We start from the raw sequence: 15,734 nt of genomic DNA on the forward strand, positions 1-15,734 counted from the left end.
GTGTTTGGACCTTTCTGCCCATGCGCAGCAAATGGACTGAACCAATGTAGTGGACACTGTAGGGGGGGGGCCCCGAAACACAGTTAATATTATAAGCATTCTAATGCCATTTTAGCGAAAGCATTTTTTTAAAAAACATAATTAATGTGCTCACATAAGTAATTGCTGAATTAACCATACATGTAAAATGAGTTTTAGGGGGCCCCCCAGGAACTCGGGGCCCTAGGCAACTGCCTGGTTTTGCCTAATGGTAAGTCCGCCCCTGCTCTTGACTATAGCAGCAAAATATGAAAAGAGACAGCAAAATAAAGCCTCCTTATATTTTATATTCATGTTGATTGTGTCTGTGTCCAATGACATGAAAGAGAAACCCTAAATTCAGACATAACAGAGAACAATTCAAAGGTTTATTCAGGGAATTCCTCAGATGCTGCAGAAAACCGGTCAGTTGGGAGACAGAAACCTCTAAGGCAGAGAGATCCAGTTAGTAGCTGGATTGATTCTATATTTCAAACAATTAAACCAAAAAAAAAAGCTACTGAGGACTCAGAAAATATGTGAAGAGAGGAAAGAAGGTGGGTTAAGAGCAGCATTAGATTTGACGGTGCACTGAAAAAAAATCAAAATCTATACAAGTCATATTTTTCTTCAAATAAGTGTATTTGTTCTTGGATTGAGGGGTTAAACGACATTTTGCCAATGTAGCAAAACATTTTACACTTAAAATGAGAAAATACAATTGCATTGTCTTATTTAAAGTGCATATTGTCGTATTAACCTAATTTTGAGAGCAAAAATACTCATTCCATTGGCAAACTATCTAATTTACCTATTCAAATTAAGGGTAAATACACTTAATTTACGAATGTTTACTTATTACTAGAACGTTTTTCCAGTGTGACGTCACTCCAGTCCTGGAGGACTCCGGGCTAGTTTAGTGATGGTCAAATGAGACAGGTGAAAGAAGAAAAACATTGACTTTCTAAAAAAAGGGCTATCCATTTAGTTTTTCCAAGGCAGAGGCAGAGCCTGTTGGTTTAAGGAGGCCATCCAAGCTCTCATTGATTAACATGACAGACTCCACACGACACACGTGATTGGGGTGAAGCGCAGCGCTGACGGAGTATGTGGAATCTTTGGGTTACAGATCATGGGACTTGGCGAGAGGTGATGGTCAAGAAGCAGAAATTCAGACGATGTCATTAAGTCAGACAACTCTGTGAGGTCCGGAGGTGGCAATCCAAGCCATTATCAGGCAAACAAGGAATGCTTGACATTTACTGACCGAGGGTTTTCTATAATCTGGCCCCATCGATGGGTTTGATGCTTGCTTAAAAAGGCTAGAACACAGGTTTGAAGATTAAAATCTTTAGATGTGAGTGTGTGTGTGTGTGTGTGTGCATGGTTGTGTGTCTTTGCGTGTCTTGCCCATAGGCTGCTGTAGATAGACACCGGCTGCACTGCGACCCTGACGAAATAAAGCAAAGTTTCTTTTGTTGGATGCTTCATCAGAGGCACTGTAATGCAGTCCAGTACAGGTGATCCTACTGCCATCAAGATCTGGAACAACAGATTAAAGAAAAAAATAAAATTGTTACAATATTAGATTTTTCCTTTCAGGTTGCAGAGTCTAAAATCCGGGATAATTTATCCAACTCGCAGGCATCCGTAAACACCTATCTATATCAGGGAGACTCGCTGAACTTCCGGGAGACTTGGGATGTCTGAAAAAGGGACAAATGAAAACGTGGAGAGGAAAACAACAAGAAAAGGGATAAAAACATTTCTGTGTCTGTATGATGGGTATGTTTTATGTGGTAGCTTCGCAATTCAGAGGGCCCCCTGCCTGTCTTTGCCTAGGGCCCCAAATTTCCTAAATCTGCCCCTGCACAGTTGTCAACTTCTTTAGATTTAATTTAATTCGATTTTTATTTCTCCTTCATAATTATCTTTGCCAAACAGCGAAGAACACCAAATTAAGTCCACGTGCGCAGTAGCATGGTCCATAACGCATTTAGAGAGGCGTGGGTAAAATTAGGTCAATTTCGGACATAAAATAGGACCACACGCGCATGAATACATGTGTTATGCGCCTTCTCTGACATCATTTCCGCCTCGCAGCTCTGGCTTCGTGAACCGGCCGGCATTTTCTTTTCACCTAGTTCCAGTACCAGCTCTCAGTGCTTACAGGAGCTGTTATCATTCTTACAACTTTTTCCACGACAATCTGCTAAACAATGCCTGGCTTTTCAGACAGAGACCGGGGCAGAGATAGAGGGTATGTATCAATACTTCGTTGGTCGTGTCTTTTTTTTTTTTTTCTTAGTGTTTAACCACTGATGGCGTCTTTTTCGCGGCCGTTTTTTCTAAAATAAAACAAAATAAGAATCTGCTTTCGCTGTTAGTACTCGACGTTTTTATGAGATTCCTGTGTTAAGTCGTCAGTATCAGCCAGCCGGTTAGTGCTGGGGGCTCCGGAGGGTTTGTTTAACGCTCCCAGTTTTGCTCCCGGACGTCTGAGCTAAAATGGCAGCAATCGGCGGCCTTGTGTCTGCGGCTCAGCGGCAGCCTGCGCGCTTTCACTCCCACCTTGTGACGCAGTCGGCTCTAAATTTTGAATTGCCCCAGATTTGTGTCAAATAGGCTTATTTGATAGGTAATGTTTTGCTACCGTTAAATGTTTTACTGGAGGCTAAACGGGGCCGTGTTGTTAAACAGTGTGTAAGTAGGTCACAGGGTTGTTTCCTGGTCAGTGTTCAACTAGCAGCTAAGCTAACAGGAACACAGACCCTGACCTGATTACACTTTCCTGACTGCTTTTATAACGATACTTTTATGAAATCGTATTTATGTTATATAAAGATTTTTTTGGTAAAAATACTTGTAGGTATAAAAAATATCTTTGCCATAGTAGGTTGTTTATCAGAGGAAAACATGCAACATCTTATTATATGGTTTGTTCAATCTCTAAAACTTCTGTTCTGTGTCCGCATCTGGAAGCTTTATCTCTCCGATCGGTGGGGACAAACTCTTTAAATAAGTTTTTATAACTTATATGTATTAAATAACCTTTAGACATAACAGATTCTGATAGAAATTGTAATCTTACTCAGATCAGAGAAATTGCTTAGTTATAGAAGGCAGCTGCTCACCTCTCAGGAAGTGGTCCTGATTAACAGTTGAAAAGGCATTTTATACATCTCCAGTCTGCCACATCATCTTCTTTTAAATCATACATGTTAGCAGGTTATTAGACATCCATGGCTCCAGCCTTATCAAAATATTATAATTTGTTCTTAGATGAAGGACGCAGCTCTCATTCCATTTCCCAATATTTGCTATGTACAGAATGAAGATTGTAACTATATATCCAGACAGGAACTGTCATAATTAGATTAAAGGAAAATTCCGGTTTTTAACACTTTTAGCCCATTTTCTGTAGTGTCCAGGATGAAATCGAATGATCGACACCAAAATGTTGGTGTCGACACCAAAAGGCTGCTCCGTTTGCTGGAGGACATCATGAGCGAAAAGGAGAACAAGACCATTATCTTTGTGGAAACCAAAAGGCGCTGCGATGAGCTCACCAGGAGAATGAGCAGCTGTTAAAGCAGGGGATTTACATTAAAGTTTTAAAGCAGGGGCGGCAATTCCAGTTCCTGAGGGCCGGTATCCCGCAACTTTTAGATGTGCCTTTGGTTCAGCACACCTGAATCAAATAATTAGATGATTGAGAGGATGCTGGAGGAATTGACTGCATGCTGAGAAGGAAACACAGCCATTTGATTCAGGGGTGTTGAACCAAGGATGGATCTAAAAGTTGCAGGATACCGGCCCCCCAGGAACTGGAATTACCCAACCCTGCTTTAGAGTCTAAAATAAAGTCTGGAAGTGGTCTACTCAAAGTAAAACATGACTGCTGTTCCTGAAGAGGTTGGACAGTAGAATAAGTTTCTTATGCAAAAGCTAATGAGAATAAGCTTTTACTTCATGCATTCATCTTTGGCTCCCTGAATTAAGAAAAAAGCCTCTTGTTTCTGCCAATAAAATAAATTAAAAAAAAGCATAATTGAGCACTATTACTACTAATTGAGCGCACTTTTTTATTTTATTTTTTAAGTTGGTGCCCTTAGAACTTTTCTCGTTTCCAGCCAAAAAAACAGGAACAGTGACCTTAAATAGCGATAGATCAACTTTTGGACCACAGATTCTGCCCTATACAGTTGCAGAGAGTTTACAAACACTAGGGATCAGGTTTGAATCAAACATAGTTTATTTGGGCTGGCATCTAGATGATTCCAAAAAAGTTTGGAATTATCTATTCAAAAAATTCACTGGACTTTGTTTCCAAGTTTGAAAATGTTTCACTTCCCATCTAGGAAGCTTTTTCAATTAAAAATGTCAGAGATGGCCTTGAGTTTAAAGGCTTTATAGACCTAAACAAAGCCTTGTTTAGGCTTAGTAAACATGGAAAATTGAACTTGGCGATCTAGATAATATGCTAGCTTTCAATAGAGATGCACCATTTAGATTTTTTTTTTCTTCCAATACGATACCCGGGAATTTTAGCCGAAATCGATAATTACCTGATTAAACTGTAAAATAAAAGAACCATATAGCTTGCTGTGTGAGTAAATTTTTTAGCCTTGGCATAAACATGGTTTAAAAAAAGAACACAGATATTAGGGGTGTGATATTGGAAATAGGTCCAATATTAGCCAAAATCAAATATCAGATTTTATTGTCTGGCATCTAAAATCGGGTACTTTCTGCTTCTGTTAAAAGTTTCTCTAACTTATCTGTTAATTTTACATGGGTCAGTTGTTTTTTACCTTCTTTTGTCCACTATTGTTTTCTGTGTTATGAATGTTACTTGTACAAGCCTCCTTTAACATTCTACAGTATAAAATAAGTAATATAAGCTAGTGAGATTGGTGCTAATATCTTATCAGGTCAATATCGGTATCAGCCGATTCTTAAAGATGTAATATCAACGTTGCATCAGATGTGAAAGCCGTATTGGGACACCGCCTAAGAGATATAAATGTACTTAATTTAATAACACATAAAGAGTAGAAATAAAGAAGCTAATGGGTCAATATAGGAGCTGATATCCAGTCCAGGTATCGAGCCGGTGCGTTTCTAGCTGTTTATGTGAAAGACCCCATATTACATCATAAGCAGGACCAGCTCACCAAAGCACCATCTGTGTTTGCAGTAGCAGAATTGCAAAGGATTATTTAGAAGTACTTTTTTGAGAGGATATTATAGGACAGGTAGCGTGTGTTTAGATTCTACATATCAATACCTTGTTTAGCCAGTTGGATGGACTAACAGACCTAAATGCCCACACCTGAAGACCGTTTCAGATGCAGCTTTATTAAAGCTGGCAGTTTAATCTTTGTATTTAGGCATTCATGTAAACATTAGTTTTTGTTTTTTGTACGAAATGATTTTTCCCTCCCTTCTAGGTATGGTGGTGGACCTCCTCGTTTTGGTGGCGGCGGAGGCAACAGGGGAGGACCTCCTCAGGGGAAGTTTGGAAACCCTGGAGAACGGCTGAGGAAGAGACACTGGAACCTGGATGAGCTTCCAAAGTTTCAAAAGAACTTCTACCAGGAGCATCCAGATGTCACACACAGACCTCTGGTGAGAACCTTTTTTCAAATAACATGTGGAACTCTTGCATTCTGCTTGATTAGAAATATTTAAGCTTTGATATACAGAGTGAAGCTCAAATTTAATCTGGTTGCTGTTAAAAGTCACTTTTGTTTGTTTTGCTATTGCAGCAAGAGGTCGAACAGTATCGTAGAAGCAAAGAAGTTACGGTCAAAGGCAGAGATTGCCCCAAACCAATTATTAAATTCCACGAAGCTGCGTTTCCAAGTAAGCCCCAAACATTCTGCATGATGCTGGTGAAGATTCTCAGTCATCCAGGTTATAATCATTCCAAAAAAAGTTTCCAAGTTTGAAGACGTTTCTTTTCCCGTCCAGGAAGCTTTTTCAATTCAGAATGTCAGGAATAGCGTTGAGTTTGAGGTTTTATATAGTAGCCCTTCAATTTGCATGAACAAAAATAAGGCTTTGATGGGCCACTGTATAAAACCTTGAACTCGACGCTAAAGTTTTTTAATTTAAAAAGTTTCCTGGATGGGAAGAGAAACATCTTCAACCTTGAAAAGACATTCCAGTGGATTTGTTTTTTTTTTTGGAATGGCATCCTGCATGATGTACCCTCTGTCATATAGCGAACCTTCTGCCCTGTTATCAGCGGTTTAACCTGAATATCCTGTTTTCCAACAGACTACGTCATGGATGTTATTGTTAAGCAGAACTTCACTGAACCGACTCCAATCCAGTCCCAGGGATGGCCTGTTGCTTTGAGCGGTAAAGACATGGTTGGCATTGCTCAAACTGGCTCTGGGAAAACCATCGCAGTATGTGATATCTACTTGTTTGAGGTTTTAATAACAGACACCAGAATAAAAGTCACTTTTATTAAACCTTTTTTTTTTTACTTCCTTCAGTACCTTCTGCCAGCAATTGTTCACATCCAACATCAGCCATTTTTGGAGCATGGGGATGGACCTATTGTAAGTGTGCTTTTGTGCTGTCATGTAAACAACTGTGACTAGTGATGAGTAAAGTTGTTCAAATTGAACCTGATCTCCTTAGTGCTTGGTGCTGGCACCGACCCGTGAGCTGGCTCAGCAGGTGCAACAAGTTGCTGCTGAATACGGCAGGGCTTCTCGTCTCAAGACTACTTGCATCTACGGTGGAGCACCAAAAGGACCACAAATAAGGGACCTTGAAAGGGGTATGTCTGCTTCTAACGTCTGGATGCAGAGACACATGTCCTGATGGCCTTCATATTGATTACTGTGTTTTTGTTGAAGGAGTGGAGATTTGCATCGCTACCCCTGGCCGTCTCATCGACTTCCTGGAGTGTGGAAAAACGAACTTGCGTCGTTGCACCTACCTTGTGCTTGATGAAGCAGACCGCATGCTGGACATGGGCTTTGAACCTCAGATCCGCAAAATAGTGGATCAAATTCGGGTTAGTTGCTCCTTTGGATTTGATAGACTACTGAATGCAATTCTTTTAATACGTAGCTTCATCTTATCTGTTCCTGTTTGGCTGTGACTCCATCCTGGAGAGAAATATCAGCTGTGCTGCTGCCATCAACACCTTTGTTTATAGCTGTTGGAGATCAGCTTGTTTTCCAGTGTAGTCCTGTTTCTCTGACTGTGACTAACTGGATGTGCTCTTTTCATCCTCTGACATGGGAGCTGGCTCGGAGCTCGTCTGCCTGGCTGTGTGTTTCCTGGACGGAGCCACATTTTACAGCTGCTTTTTGTATCTCTTCTTCTGTCTCCTTGAACCCCAGTGGGCCTCAACAGATGGCCGCTCACACTGAGCCTGGTTCTATTGGAGGTTTCTTCCTGTTAAAAGGGAGTTTTTCCTCTCCACTGTCGCTACAAGCATGCTTAGTGTGAGGGATTGCTGAAGAGTCAATGAGTTGATGCAATCAGCTGTTTTTCCTTAGATAGAAAACTTTGAATCAATCTGACTGGATGATCTGGTGAACTGTAAAGTGCCTTGAGATTAAATGTGTTGTGAATTGGCGCTATAGAAATAAACTGAATTTAATTTACTATCTTTATCAGCCTGATCGTCAGACCTTGATGTGGAGCGCCACCTGGCCTAAAGAGGTTCGTCAGCTGGCTGAGGACTTCCTGAAGGATTACGTTCAGATCAACATCGGGGCTTTGCAGCTCAGTGCCAATCATAACATCCTGCAGATAGTTGATGTCTGCAATGACCTGGAGAAGGAGGACAAGTAAGTAGGCGATTCTTGGAGCTTTTCCACCACAGAAACTCCAAGTTGGATTAATTATTTATAGAAACATGCTTTAAGAGCAAATGGTTCTAAAGCAATCCGCCACTAGCATCTCATACGTCACTTCTCCAGTAGGCATAAAATAAAAAATGAAATATTTTGTGCTGTTTTAAGGCTGCTCCGTTTGCTGGAGGAGATCATGAGCGAAAAGGAGAACAAGACCATTATCTTTGTGGAAACCAAAAGGCGCTGCGATGAGCTCACCAGGAGAATGAGAAGAGATGGGTAAAGACTCACTGATTTACATTTTTAATTTCATTTAAACCTGGGAAGCAGATGTTAAAGGAAAAGTCAAGTCAGCAAGGAATGATCAATGGATCATTATTTATACCTAAAACTAATACATTCACAGTGACTTAATGAATTTGGAGTTGATCAGTAAAAAAAAATTAAAATTATTTTCGTCACTATCATTTAGTCTGGGAGCGTCCATTTTTGCCCAAATATAGTAACCCCTCCCTCCTGCCATCTTCCGGCAGTGACGTCACGGTGCGGTAAGCCTAGCGCCATTCTCCCCGCTTTCCAAGCTAAATCAATGGGAACTACTAGACACATCTGCAATCAACAACAATTATTGAAGATTTCCAGAGGACTTCACCATTGAAATTCACCACAGCTATAGTGAAACTGACAATGCCCACAGCATGGCAGCTGGATGCTGGAATACATCGGGTAAAAGTGGGAAAAAAATTGAACACCATGTAATATGTAGCCAAAATTTGGAAGAAGAATGCTTTTAAGATGACTTGGATAATAGCGCGTTGTGAAAAACACCAGATACAAGTACAAAAATTCTGTTCTATAAGTTGCACATCAAAAGTGTCTTACATTCTGTTTTTCTTCAAATGTTGCAGAACTATTGTTGCTAAACTATTTGTGCATTTTAACTTTGGTGTTTTGTAATTTTAGATTTTTTTAATCTGTCACAATTACAAAAAAAATTACAACTCTTCTAATTCTTGAGTACTAGTACACAAATTGTTTTGTGAGTTGCACATCAATGATTTCTTCCATTCAGTTTTGCTACAGTTGATCTAAAATAGTGCAAAACAAATGCAAACGTGTATTAAAATCTTTTAAAAAAGTACTATTTTTTTTTCTCCTTACCGTATTTTCACGACTATAAGGCGCACTTAAACGTCTTTTTTTTCCCTCAAAATGTGCGGTGCGCCCTATGGTGCGGTGCGCCCTATGGTGCGGTGCGCCCTATGTGTGTTATAACTGCGACTTTTGAGACCACCTCATTGAGGAGATGATGAAAGAGTGGCTGAATGTAAGGAGACCAGGTGTTTTTTTTTCCACTCATCACCATCGCTGTTAATATGTAACTCCATGCGTGCCCATCTCACAGCTGATGTGAAAAACATGGAGAAACAAATTAACGCTGTGCTCGCTGTTCAACCGCTCGACATCGGTGTGAACCGGACCCAGCAGGTGCAGCAGAAGCAGCGAGTTTACATGCAAAGTCAATGGTTGACGCGCATATAGGTGCAGCAAAAGGTCCTGCAGGGCGTTTTGAGCTGCAGGAGCGTTTAAGCATCTGACGCACCGCCAACGCGCTGCTGCTGCTCGAGATGGAAAAATTGAAGTTTTGCTGCTGGACTCGCCGCATCAACCAATCAGAGAAGCTGATCTGGGAGCTGACAGCGAGACAGACACAGTGCTCTGATGACATATGATATTAAATGAAAAAGGCTGGATGGATGAGGAGATGATGAAAGGCAGGTGTATGTGAGGAGACCAGGTGCTTTTTTCCACGCATCACCATCGCTGCGTGCCCATCTCACAGCCGATGTGAAAAAAAAAGGTGAATCAAATGAACGCTGTGCTCGCCGTTATCCCGGGGGTCTGACAATGGAATTTCAACCGCTCAACATCGGTGTGAAGCGGCCGTTCAAAGTAAGGCTGCGAGCGGCGTGGGAGCGATGGATGACAGACGGAGACCACAGTTTCAGGATAAGTGGAAGGCAGCGCCGGGCAAGTTACGCCACAGTTTGCGGATGGATTGTAGATGCTTGGACTAACGTGTCTGCTGACTCTGTTGTACAAGCTTTCGCAAAAGCCGGCATTATTTCTGAGGAGCCGCGCTGCACGGAAAGTGACTCTGACAGCGAAGAAGGGGAAATTGGCATGTCTGATTTAGCGCAGCTGTTTAATTCAGAAACAGAGGATGATGACTTTGATGGGTTTGATTAATACTTTGTAATAAATACATGAATAAAGCACAATCATACTTAGTTTTGCTCCCGCTCTATTTTTCTACCTGAAAACTTAATTCAACAGCAGCCTCTGGGCGGGTCTCCTCTTCAGCGCGGTGGCTGGCAGGTGTTTTTTCATCTAAATAATCTAAATCTTGCAGCTATATTTGCTGTGATCAGTGGGAATAAATAAGTATAAATATGTTTTTAAGTGAGAAAGGCCACCTGAAAACTTAATAATTGCAGTCAGTTCATCCAGATTATCTATTTCTGTCGGAGGCGCTCAGACCCCCACATACCAGCGGTGCACCGACAGCAGAAATCCCTTCAACAGCAGCCTCACCGCGGCGGCTGGCAGGTGTTTTTCATCTAAATAATTTATACTGCAGGCACCAGGATACCGGCAATAAAAGCGAACATATTCCGTCGGCAGGTTTCAGGATTTTAAGTTAATTTAGGAGTAATCACAGCGCTGTGTCATCTGCGATGTGTCTCTCTCACGGCCAGCTCGCGGGTTTGATTAATACTTTGTAATAAATACATGAATAAAGCACAGTCATACTCAGTTTTAGGCCCGCTGTATTTTTAAAATACGCAGTAGAGCTATTTAAAGGTAGTAGAGGACATGTACCTGTGTATATAAAAAAATGCGCCCTATAGTCCGGTGCGCCTTATGTGTGTGTTAAATACAGAAATGGCACACATAACTGAGACTGCGCCTTTTAGTACGGTGCGCCTTATGGTCGTGAAAATACGGTAATACAAATAAACAAATACAACTGCACGAATCTGCTGCTGTTAGTTACAAATTAAACTTAACAAGTTATGCCTTCATTTTATATTTTGACACACTGTGTCACACCGGTAAAAATAATAAATTATAATAAAGCACTGCAACTACTACATGAAAGTAGAACAGCTTTAAAAATAAAAATTTTGAATTTTTATTATTCTACAAATACAAAACTTAGACTATAACTCTCTCTAAAACTTCAAATTCACATCTACAATGCACAGTTTTGAAACGTAACCTTCGTAGGTACCGTGACAGACCAGTAGGTGGCAGTAGTGTTCTTTGACAAACATGGATGCCTCCAGTAAAGCACCTTCAGATGAAAATTACTCTGAATTAAAAACACTGATCATTTATTGAACAGGATGGAATAATTTCATATTTAAAGAACTTTCAGAAGTTTGAATTCTGAATAAGACCAGACTTTTCCTTTAAAAAAGTAGTTTTTATTTTATTCATTTATTTTTTTTTGTGCGTGTCTGATTATAGGTGGCCAGCAATGGGAATCCACGGTGACAAGAGCCAGCAGGAGAGGGACTGGGTCCTTAATGGTATGACGCTCCCAAGTCACTGAAAAACACACTGGGACCAGAAGGTTCTGTCTGATAATTGAATCTGTTTATTTATTTTTTTGTGTTCAGAGTTCAGATTCGGCAAAGCTCCGATTCTTATCGCTACAGACGTGGCCTCCCGTGGGTTAGGTCAGTATGCCTTTCAGTCGCACCACTTACCAGTGTTTCCTTATTTTAAAGAAAGTTTTTTGCTTTCTTTAACTTCTCTATGCATTTTCTGAGTTTTTCCTCACCTTAAGGTGGAGTCTTTGTGGCAGGCGCTAGGCATGACAGTCCCAGGCCTCGAGAGGGAGAAGGAGGACATATTGGAATTGCTCAACTGGCTTGCCACCCAGTGGGCCTAGAGAGGTGAAAGCTCTTGTGTGCCAGTGATCTTCAAAAAGGCTGCGTGGCTAAGCCTTTGTCTCTGATATGATGTTGAAATACTCGCACATCTGTTCTCTGTCCATGGATTTCACCCAACAAGTACCCATCCAGCTGGTTCCAACTCAAACATCCGGAAAAAAACCCCACATTTTTTTGACGCTGTGACATTGGCCTTGCATGTTTTGTGAGAGGTTGCAGTTACGCAAGTCACTTGTTTGAGATTTGGAACATAACGTTAACGCTTTTAGCCGCTCGGTTCACGTAGAAATGGGTGTCAGCTCGTCGAAATTCGACGGCTGGTTTGTTTTCACGCGCTGGAGTCCGTTAAAAATGGAGAGAGCAGTTTGAAAACTTTTTTTTCTGGCTCTTAAAATTGAGACCTGGCACATGTGTTCAGGGGCTAGTGGGGAACATCTTAAGAAAGGAGAATGAGAAAGCTGAAACCAAAGTTCCTCCCTCGCCTGTGTTTTATAGTCATGTCGAGACCTGCCAACGAGAGACATTTTCTCAAGTGAACACTGGCTTCTTGGAAGATCTTGCCTTGATGAACCTGATAAAGGGGGAGGCGGGGCATTACTGTATGCCTTGCATCGGAGTCCCACAAGGTTCAATGCTGGGGCTCTTTTTGGTTGTGGTTTGAATTGGTACATGGTCTAGTTTGTCTTGGCAAGACGTGCAGTGCGGCCTTAATATCAAGGTTGCTATGAGAATGTACTGGGAAAACATTGAACCTGAAAAAAAATGTACCACTCAATGGTCCTATATTGGCACATGAGGAGGTCCCAGTGCATATGGTTGGCCTAACTGCGTAGAAGCTCCTGGATGTCACTTGATAATATGTGGGGGATTTGGCTGCATTGGGAAAGGACTAGTGAATGCATACTCCTTTAATGGTAAGACCTTAATCTCATCTCCCTTTGTAGTAAAGGGAGAATGTCCTTGAATCTCTTGATCAGGGTAAGCAATGGGAGTGTGCATCGTTTCTCTCTTCCCACAGTAGTATTCCCATGGATTAGATGTGTACACACTCCTTTTATTTTTTAACACCGCTGTCTTTCCTTCCACAGCCAAAAATAACCGCTTTTCTCCCCTCCAGCATTTTTTACAGCTGCTAACTTTCCCCTTTTGATCTGGCTGTTGTGGTGTGCAAAATCCGGTGGCCTCCTTTGTATTGTTTTGCCACACTGCAACACTTTCACAGATGTGGAGGATGTGAAATTTGTCATCAATTATGACTACCCTAACTCCTCCGAGGACTATATCCACCGCATTGGCCGCACGGCCCGCAGTCAAAAAACGGGCACCGCCTACACCTTCTTCACCCCCAACAACATGAAACAGGCCAGTGACCTGATCTCTGTGCTGCGTGAGGCCAACCAGGCCATCAATCCCAAGCTGATCCAGATGGCAGAAGACAGAGGAGGTAGAGATTATTCATTTATTAGAAAAGGTCATTTAAACGTTCAAAATGTGGCACCAAGAAGTTAGAATGACTCGATCTCCATTTTCCACTGATAATTCAGACATTCGTGGTTTGATTGTGGCTTGCAGTTAATAAAAACTTTAAAAGTAGTTTTATTTTAGGTTTTACAGAAATGTATAACTTTAGAAAGCTAAAAAGTAAGGCTAAGGTCAGGTTTTATCAGAACTTTTGGTTCTATTCTTAATAATTATAAAAGTAATGCAAAAAAAATTTTGCAGACCTTTTAAACAAAATATACAGTAGTAGCCATTCAAAGTTTCACAACTTTCCTTGATGGGCGCTTGGCTGGTCCCCTACAATTCCTTTTTAAACACCATCTTTGTACTGAAATATTCTTTCTGTCATGATATGTGGACATTAACATCTAAGGAGAATCGCCATCTCCTGGTCAGACCCTGTAATTCAGTGAAAAGGTAGAGTCGGGGTAAAAAAAATATGAATGAGGAGGTTGCTGCAGTGGATGGAAGTTTGAGGGGATTTTGCTGGGAGTTTCAGGGAAGTGGGCTACCATTCAGCTGCCGTTTGACTGGGAAGGGCCATTTTAAATGGCTGCTGCTGTATTACTGTGACTGCATCAGAAATCTCATAATAAAAGTGACAAAATTATTTTTTCTCCATCTTTGGTATCTGCCCCACAATAATGATTATACTATTGAAGAATAATCACCTTTAAAGTGGGCTTTTCCAAAACAGTTAAAGTATTGTTTATAATACTAAACATCTTGTAGTAACAAAATGTAATCCTGTTTATTCCCCAAAGAAAAAGAATAAAGGAAATGACGATTCATCCAGTTCTTATTCGATGTTTATTCTAATCTATTGTTTAGATCAAAATTCTCTGACTGGAAACTTCTCACAATAAAGATAAACAATACAGTAAATGCTCACCCTTAACAAGAGTAACCAGTAGTGATAATTGTGAAACATTAAAAAGAGTGTTTGTTTTTTTTCTCCCTCAACATATTTTCTTTCCACTTAACTTCCCATTATTATGCATAAATACAATATAGTGTGAGACGTTTCTTTAGCAATCATCTTTTTAAAGCTTATGGTCCTTGTGAAGATTTTTATTTTAGAAGGTAGTTTTGGTATAACTTCTCAGAAGTGAAATGTTTTTAGCTTTGAGCCACAATCTACATCTGTTCCTAAAAAGTAAAATACCAATCCACTGGACTTTGTTTCCAAGTTTGAAGACGTTTCTCTTCCAGGAAGCTTTTTTAATTCAAAATGTCAGAAAAAGCGTTGAGTTCCAGGTTTTATCCAGCAGCCCAACAAAGCCTGGTTTTTGTTTAGAAAACATGCAAATAGAAACAGATGAACATAGATGGCTTCCTTCACTCCACTCTCAAACCACTTATTTTTAAGAAAAAAGAAAACGGGTGGTTTGAGAGGGGCGTGTAGGAAGCAAAATGTCTGTGAAACAAAGTCCAGTGGATTATTTAACTTTTTTTGGAATGACTGAGAATCTTCACCAACATCTACATCTGTTCTTTAATCAGTATCAAAATCCTTGAGAGTTAATGTTTGAATTTTAGTTTTCTCTCGCATTGCTATATATTCATTGTTGTTCCCTTGCTTTTCTTTTCCTCTGCAGGTCGTGGAAGGGGGGGAAGAGGTGGTTACAGGGATGATCGTCGCGATAGGTATTCAGGGGGCGGCAGAAGTAATTTTGGCGGTGGCGGCTACAGGGACAACGATAGAGGGTTCGGCAACGGGTCCAAAACTGCCTTCGGGGGGAGCAAAGCCCAAAATAGCGGGAATTACGGAGGCGGCAATAGCAATCCCAGTGGTAACTATGGCAACAATTACAACAACACTAACGGACAGGGTAATTTCAGCGCTCCACCAAACCAAGGTGGCTTTGGCAACCAGAACTTCCAAGGCCCGCCTCAGTTTGGCGGCATGCAAAGGCCCGCTCAGAACGGCGTGAACCACGCGCCTTTCCCCTTCAACTCTCAGCCTCCACCACAGAACCAACAGGCCCCGCCCCCACCGCCCATGGTGCCCTACCCCATGCCGCCACCATTCCCTCAGTAAATATTGTATATAAACACATTTGAAAAGCAGTCTTACCGTACGAATCTTGTTATTCTTTGTTTAATGTTGTTTTGCTTACAGCATGGTTGGAATTATTCAGTAAACCCAGAAGAGTAAATGGGATCATAGCCTCCCGTCGTGTAAACAAGTTTGCTGCACTTTTTCCTGGACTGTATTTTTTTCATTTTTTTTTTTTTTTCTTTTGTTACATTCCTCGGTAATTTATTTTTACTAGGTAATCCTGTGTTCACTTTCAGTTTAAAGTGATGTAATGGAAGTTGTATCAAAGGGTGCCGGTGGCCCCGTTTTAAATAAAGAGGAGAAAATAAAAAGTGGTGGTTTAAGTGTGATGTGTGTAAATATGCCCTTTTTTTTTCTTTCCTC

General features: G+C 40.9%; 1 protein-coding gene across 1 annotated transcript; it reads left to right on the forward strand.

Annotated features, from left to right (window-relative positions):
* The first annotated feature begins 2,110 nt into the window (after window positions 1–2,110).
* LOC119778684 (probable ATP-dependent RNA helicase DDX5) lies at window positions 2,111–15,700 on the forward strand. Its single transcript, XM_038278033.1, has 13 exons — window positions 2,111–2,278; window positions 5,472–5,649; window positions 5,790–5,886; window positions 6,304–6,437; window positions 6,528–6,593; window positions 6,676–6,817; window positions 6,897–7,057; window positions 7,669–7,841; window positions 8,016–8,126; window positions 11,382–11,443; window positions 11,534–11,593; window positions 13,032–13,253; window positions 14,908–15,700. Exons 1-13 carry the CDS (start codon window positions 2,238–2,240, stop codon window positions 15,348–15,350), a joined length of 1,890 nt encoding a protein of 629 aa, XP_038133961.1. The 5' UTR covers window positions 2,111–2,237; the 3' UTR covers window positions 15,351–15,700.
* The last annotated feature ends 34 nt before the right edge of the window (window positions 15,701–15,734 follow it).

Source organism: Cyprinodon tularosa, unplaced genomic scaffold (genome assembly GCF_016077235.1).
Source record: "Cyprinodon tularosa strain WSP-4 unplaced genomic scaffold, ASM1607723v1 ctg137, whole genome shotgun sequence".
NCBI lineage: Eukaryota > Metazoa > Chordata > Actinopteri > Cyprinodontiformes > Cyprinodontidae > Cyprinodon > Cyprinodon tularosa.

Bases quoted from the DNA above. Each gene is read 5' to 3' on its own strand.
- LOC119778684 (XM_038278033.1), top strand. From the start codon at position 2,238: ATGCCTGGCTTTTCAGACAGAGACCGGGGCAGAGATAGAGG. The intron at 7,842-8,015 runs GTAAGTAGGCGA...TGCTGTTTTAAG, and splicing joins GACCTGGAGAAGGAGGACAA to GCTGCTCCGTTTGCTGGAGG. The intron at 11,444-11,533 runs GTATGACGCTCC...TTTTGTGTTCAG, and splicing joins GAGGGACTGGGTCCTTAATG to AGTTCAGATTCGGCAAAGCT.